The sequence below is a fragment of the Gopherus flavomarginatus genome, chromosome 2, assembly GCF_025201925.1.
Source record: "Gopherus flavomarginatus isolate rGopFla2 chromosome 2, rGopFla2.mat.asm, whole genome shotgun sequence".
NCBI lineage: Eukaryota > Metazoa > Chordata > Testudines > Testudinidae > Gopherus > Gopherus flavomarginatus.
This window is the reverse complement of record NC_066618.1, coordinates 157074605-157082232: the sequence shown is the minus strand read 5'-3', so window position 1 is coordinate 157082232 and position 7628 is coordinate 157074605. Positions and strand designations below refer to the sequence as shown.

At 41.1% G+C, this 7628-nt stretch overlaps 1 protein-coding gene across 1 annotated transcript; it reads left to right on the top strand.

The window, feature by feature from the left end:
* Nucleotides 1-2003: 2003 nt before the first annotated feature.
* On the top strand, nt 2004-7357 carry PRND (prion like protein doppel). The gene is made up of 2 exons (XM_050940333.1): nt 2004-2068; nt 6074-7357. Exon 2 carries the CDS (start codon nt 6084-6086, stop codon nt 6636-6638), a length of 555 nt encoding a protein of 184 aa, XP_050796290.1. The 5' UTR covers nt 2004-2068; nt 6074-6083; the 3' UTR covers nt 6639-7357.
* The last annotated feature ends 271 nt before the right edge of the window (nt 7358-7628 follow it).

Genomic DNA, 7628 nt, shown 5'->3' with positions numbered 1-7628 from the left:
GATATCAGTGGGAATTGACCTGAAAATTGCTAAAGAAGCATCATGTGTTTAGCTAAGGACAGAATTCAGCCCTTTGAAATCAGATGCAATGAGTAGAAGTAGTATAATTTTACACTGGAGTTCTCCTTTACTAGGAAGTTCACTACAGCTAGGGGTAGCAGTTTAAATGACAAGAAAGGCAGAAAACCACATCTGTTCAGCAAGAGAATCTGACACACAACTAGCTAAATTGGCTGTGTGGCTAGCAGTTAATTTATAAAGGGATGCTTTTACATAGCTCCGTGTGTTTACTCAGCTATTAGACACTTGCAGAGATCTGGGAGTTTTGCTGGTACGAGCCAGCTTACTGGATGCTTAGAACATGATACTGGGAACCAGGGCTCCTGGGTACCATTCCTGGCCTGGTAATTGATTTCCTGTGTGATCTCAGGCCCAAAATGAGATGTGCCTGCTAATTTTCAGGGCAAAGCATGAAACACCTAAATCCTGAAGTTAAGAGGCACTTGACACCCACACCACCAAAATGAAGTCACTGGGAGGTGCACATACTCTGTGCATGTGAAACTTGTGTCTTGGATTGTCAACTGGAAGTTAAAGGGCACATTTGACAATTTTGGGCTCAACCTCCTTGTGCCTCAGTTTCCTCATCTTTAGAGGGATGGAACAATGCTCATAGGGGTGTGGGGAAATTTAAGTGTTACTAATATGTTCTCCAGTGTCCTAGATGTGCATAATGCTGGGAAAAGGAGCTATGGATGTCATTAATTGTCAGGAACACCATAAAACCACACATACAAGATTATGGCCCGTGGACTTTATTTCTGGCACACTCTGCATTCTCTGAGTTCTTTGATTATTTGCATTCTCAATTCTTCATTTGATTATATCTTATTTAACACCAAGCAGCATTCAAGAGACAGAGAACCCCTGTTTCGAACCCAAAGAACTTGCTTTGAGACTGCCATTTGCTTGACTTAGAGTAATCTTTATTACTAGAAAAGCTATATGAATCTAGTGCTTCCATGCCCAACCAGAAGAGAAGAAGTTCTTGAACTGCCTCCCATTAGACACATGACCACATAAGTCTTTTCTATCCTGAAAATCTGATTCCTAAATGACTTGCACTTACTGTGTAAAGTGGTGCTCTCTCTAATCATCTGGAGTTCATTTTCTGGATTTAGTTTATTGTAGAGATAGGTGCCAACTAATTCCCTAGATCCAACCACCTCCCATTTGTCAAAGTCAGGTTAAAAGTTTGAATCATGCCCATGGCCCAACTATGTAGAAATGGTCCAACTCAGAATCCAAGATCCAAAATATCCCCTTTCCCATCAACCTCCCAAACAAGAGTGTTGAGATTCTCAACACAATCCATGTTTACTATGTGTGCTTACTGGAGATGGGCCACAAATCAGAAGACAGATCTGAATTCTTCTCAGAATTTATTACTTTTCAGGAGCCAGACCCCAGTTTTACAATTCAGAGGTGCATAGAATCATAGGACTGGAAGGGACCTTGAGAGGTCATCTAGACCAGGCCCCTGCACTCATGGCATCTATCGATCGATCTTAAGGTTTATATGGCACCCATCATCACAATATTGAGCCTCTTTTTAGGCATGATCTGAACTTGGATACTCAACCCAACTGCCCTAGAATTTGGCCAAGTTCAGATGCAGATCCAGGTCCAGATAGTATTTGTATTGCAATAGCACCTATAGTCCTTAATAATGGATCAGGGCCTCACTGTGATAGGTGCTGTACAAAATGTCAGTCCTTGTCCCTACAGAGCTTACGGTTCAAATACAAAACTGCACAGCTCAGTTCATCTCTAACATGTACAGGAAAATGGAATATTTAACAAGAGGCAATTGAAACCTTGAAAGGGGAGGAGGGGACGGGAACAGAACATGCTCTCAGACACAGCACACTCAGAGAGAAATAATTTGCCATATTTGGAAATGAACATACCCCACCTACTGCTATATAGTTTGAGAGATTCAGCTTGGCAAATGCTATCGAGACCTGCACTTCCCCCAAAAAACAACCTGCAACTCTCTAGCAGAAAGGTGAGTGATTACCAACATCTGGCACCGATTTTTATCACTTATTTTCATTTGGGTTTGCATAGGATTTTGCCATATACCTTTGTTTAAAAACCTCTCACTCCGTCCAGTGAATTTCAGAGCTATGTAGATCACCATTTGTTTTCAGTTACTCGTAAGTGACCTGGATAAAAGGGACTGCTCATAGACCCGCAGTAATTCATGACCCAAAGACTGATCTTGAAGCAAAAGAAATTGCATTGCTGTAACAAGGACCAGAATTCACGTCAAGCTGTCTTATCTGGATGATTATTAGACTTGCTCTCAGATAAGTTACCCAATATCTGCATGGTTAGGTCCTAAAAGAACTGGCTGTTTCTTCCAGCCCATGCAATGTTAATTGCTCTGGGATATTAAAACCATCATTGATAAATATTTTTAATGGGTGTAGTTGCATGTTGGACCTTAACTGACCTTTCCATTGAGTTTCAAAACCTTGTGTCTATAGAGTCTTTTCCTGGAAAGAAAGGAATGATGGAAGAGTTCTATTCATCTGCTAGTTTAGACTGAAGCAAATATATGAGTATGTAGTACCATATTTAAGGGGAAAACCACAAAGCGTTTACAAAAAAATGTATCTGGTAGATTTCGTTGCTGAATTTAGCCTCATAGAAAAAAAATAATCACATACATAGACTTGCTTAGGCTTGTGATTTCTTCTTTGAACTAAACAATTTCTTAATGGTCTGTTTATGAATGTGCTAAATCCTTCTGTTCTAATCCGATCCTTACTCTTCTAGCATCCCACTGACTCTCAGTCAGAGTTTTGCCGGAGTAAATGCTGCACAATTTGGCTCTACAGAAATACACAGGCAGCACCCTATTTTCCCCTCAATAATACCACTGTGCCTACCTTGGAGCTCTCAGGGTCCCAAAGCGGCTTACCATCATCCATTCTCACCACACCCCTGCAATACAGGCAAACAAACATGGAGAAACTAAGGCTCGGGGACATTAAATGATTTACCCAAGATCAGAGAAAGCTAATGAGAGCTGGGGATGAGAACCTAATTCCTCTGCTCTAACCAGAGGTCAGAAAGAATAGGAAATGGTGTAGAAGCATCTGCTCATCCCATCTTCTATGTTTCAAGCTAAACCAACATGATACATATACGTAGGGTGACCAGACAGCAAATGTGAAAAATCGGGACAGGGGGCGAGAGTGGGGGTTAATAGGTTCCTGTATAAGAAAGAGACCCAAAAATTGGGACTGTCCCTGTCAAATCAGGACATCTGGTCACCCTACATATACATGATACTCTATCTGCCCAGGTATTTAAAATGCACCTATCACCCTGGTATCTGCACTGTTGTCTCTTGTTGATCTTTCCGTTCTAGCCTGCCACTCTGATGAAGACTGGTAAGCAAAAAAAACCCCACCCAAACGTAGACATTTGAACCGAATCCATGGTTGTGGGTACATAACTAAGAGGGAGAAAGAGAGAGAAAGCATGTGTAATTGCACACTTTTTCCTTCCTTTTTCTCTTTTCTGTGGAGCATTCGGAGACAACACTCAGCAGTACATCCGAGTACCCTTAGCTGGGTCCACAGAACTGATTCAATGGGGAGCTTCATTTGATAGCCTTTTTTAAAAAACAAAAACAAAAACAAACAAAAAAGTTACCCACAGATTTCTGCGATGAATAAAACAGCCACACACTATTTCCGCAGGAAGAATCTGTAACGTACCGTGGAACAATTTGCCAGGGCTGCAAGCTACAAACTTTGTTCTATGAACCTAGCTGGAAAGCGGCTACTCGTTACTTTCCACTGAAAGTGAAGCCTTACAAAAAGACAACATCCTGTGATCATAAAACAGCCTTCCTATAAGCACAGAATGAGTTGGGACATTAGGGGCCTGATGCAAAGCCCAAAGTCAAAGGAAAGTCTCCCAGTGGATCAGGTCCTACATGCTCAGAAAACTCTATTTCCATACTGTGAACATGAACAGTTTCAAAACTTATTATGAGAAGCCCAATGGGTTGATTTTTAAGCAGATTTCCCCCCCCCCTCCCTTGATATGGATGGAGGGAGTTCTGCTTGATACCCAATGGCACAATATGGGTTGTGGCTATTAGTTATTTCTTACCCCCAAAGCACTTCTAAAACACGGTGGGTTCAGAAGTAAATGGGGTTAGGTGGAGAACAGCAAATGATCATTAAAAACTAATATGCACCTGATCCAAAGCCCATTGAAGTCAGTGGGACCAATGTATTCCTGGAGAGCCCTGTTCAATATTCTTAATTCTCCTTTAGTAGCGTACAAAGAAAGCTCTTATGGCAGCCTAGTTTGTTAGGAGTTAATTCCAAAATACTGACAAGTTAGAAAGCCCTGAACTTCCTACATAAATCTCAATGGGGAAAGCATCTAAATCCCCAAGGTTATTTTGAAAATAGCAACCATTGACTTTAACCTGTGCCTCAGTTTCCCCAGATGTAAAAAGGAAATATCACTCTGGCTACTTATATGATGGCACCTTTGCACCTGAACCAATGCTATTCAAGGACATGTCAGTCTACTGCACCGTGCAACTGCAGGTGTCTCTTTTGTACTTAAATGGCCCCCCACTGCTGTAGTTTCTGGGCAGGTCACAACACCACTGTGGGGCACGGCAAGCTGACTATCCCCATTTGACAGGGCCCAGAGATGGAAAATGATTTAATGCAAGGCCAACTCGGAAATCTGTGGCAGAGCCAGGGAATTGAACTTGGGTCTCAAGTGCTAGGGTGGTGCTGTAACCATTAAACCATCTTTCCTCCACCCAAAAGGAAGTATCTGGCCGCTCTTAGTCAGCTTCTGGGTAATCCTGAAGGGTTGTGATGCTTCATTATTAAGTCCTTTGAGATTTCTGGATGAAAAGCGCTATCTACTTATGATTATTTGTCACCTAAATGTTGGCAGCTTCCCTTGGTTGTTACCCCAGTAGTTAAACAGCTTGCCCAAACTGCATATGTCATGGAGTTGATGTGCTGGAGAATTTGGAATCAGAGTTATTCCCCCTCCTCTTCCAAAAAAGGTGGGGGAGCATTTGCGACAAGGGGGTTGGTCTGTCAATTACAAAGTTAGGAATTGTATGCAAAATTCAGGTCTAAATGCAGGCTAGGATTCTGAAACCTTTCAAAGTTTACAGGGTGTTGGGATTGAGCCCATATCTATAGGAAATACATTAGGTTGTTAAGAATTAGCATTAATCCAAGGACATTGTGGAATTGGAGAGGGATCAGGAAGAGCCGTGAGAATTAGGAAAGGATTGGAAAATATGCCTTATAGTAACAGACTCAAGGAGATAAAGATAGCTTAAGAGAAAGTTAATGGACGATTCTATGACAGGTTATAAGTACCTACATGGGCTCTTCAATCTAGCAGACAATGAGCATAAGAAGATCCAGTGGCTAGAAGTAGAAGCTGGACCAGTTCAAACTGGAAATCTTTTAAAATAGTGAGATTCAAAGGTTAATTATCAAGTTGCCAACCATTCTGGCGGTTTCGCCATCAACTGCCATTCTTTAAGTCAGGGATAGGCAACCTATGGCGCATATGCCGAAGGCGGCACACAAGCTGATTTTCAGTGGCACTCACACTGCCCAGGTCATGGCCACCGGTCCAGGAAGCTCTGCATTTTAATTTAATTTTAAATGAAGCTTCTTAAAACATTTTAAAAACCTTATTTACTTTACATACAATAGTTTAGTTATATATTATAGACTTATAGGAAAATACCTTCTAAAAACGTTAACATTTATTACTGGCACGCAAAACCTTAAATTAGAGTGAATAAATGAAGACTCGGCACAACACTTTTGAAAGGTTGCTGACACCTGCTTTAAGTCAAGACTGGATGGATATACTATAGTTCAAACAGGCATTATTTTAGGGATGTTCTGTAGCCTGTGTTCAGCAGGAGGTCAGATCAGATGATCACAGTGGTCCCTTCTGGTTTTATAATCCAAATCTCTTCCCCTTTCAGATCCTCCAGAATGGGAAGGACCCGGATGGTGACCTGCTGGATGGCTATGCTTTTTCTGGTGCTATCTAGCGATATCACCCTTTGTAGGAGGGGCTCCTCAAGGAAGAAAGCAAGCCAGAATAAAAGCCCTCCCCCAGTTAATAAACCCAGCCCACCAACGAAAAAAGAACCAGTGAAGATTCCAGGAACACTCTGTTACACTGGCCAATTGCTCAACATCAAACTAGAGCCTGAAGATGCCAAATATTACACCGACAACTTCAAAAAGTTCCCTGATTGCGTTTATTACCCTACGTGCTTCCGGTCACTAGAGCCAAACGCAACCAAGGACACGGTTAGCGAGTGCTTTAACGTTACGGTGAGTTTGACTGAAAACAAACTGGACTTATCTGAAGGAAAGAATGCCACCAGTGTGTACACCAGGGTCATGTGGCAAGTGATAAACCATTTGTGTGCAATGGAATTCTGCTGCCAACGATGCAGCCTCGCTCTGTCAATCCATGGTTCCTTTGGTTGGTTAGCAATGCTTTGCCTCGTGAGTTTTATTTCTCTTACCGTGCAATGAGCTTGCAGCAAAAGCCATTGATTTACTGGCAAAAGTGGAGTGCCTGTCAGTAACTATTTACCTTTTAGGATTTGTATATACTAAACTTCCATAATTCTTTTATTTGTTATTTTAACCAAAATCCTTTGTGCATATAAACTAAAGTGATTTATCTAGCAAACTAATGTGCTTTGTTTTAAACTGGATTAATGTGTGTCCAAATAAAGGAACATGCTAATCTTTTAACTCCTTTAACCTAGTCCAGAGAGGGATTCTGGATTCTATGATAATAGACATTCTTATTAGTAAACAAGACAAGCTAATATACAGGGTGTGTATGATTTATAAGAGGCATTTGTTATTGCAGATTTTTCCTGTGATGAATGAAATAATGACCTATTGAGAGATGTTGTTAACTCATTAAGAACTACCGGTTGCCACAGCTGTCAGTAATAGTGACTGGATTATAAATCCCCTTTAGTTTATCAATCAGGTACAGTGAGATAATCATAAAAGAAATCCCATCAGTAATGAGGTAAAAATAAGATATTGAAAACAACAGAGTAAAATAATTGTGAGAAAGTAACTTTTCCCTCTTCACAAAGATTTCTTTGTCTCACACCCTGTAAAAAAGCGTTTTGGGGAGATAAATTGGGAATTAATACTGCCAGCATTCCACTAAGTACGGAAGATGGGACTAAACTACCTTCATCATGGACAGGAGTGGTTCTCTTTCTGTATCCTGGATATTGCTGTATTAATCTCAAATTAAATAATTCCATGTGAGCCAGTTATTCCAATACTTTGCATTGTTATTAAATTCGAACATGCAACAACATTGAAGTGAAGGAAGCCATGAACTGGTTGCAAAGACACAGTCTTCACCTCTTCAGTTTGTGTAATGCCAACAGACCCTGCTCGACAGCGGACAGGATCGAACTGAGGACCTCTAGAGCTTAGTGCATGAGCCTCTATTACTTGAGCTAAAAGCCTGCTGCCTGTTAGCCAAGG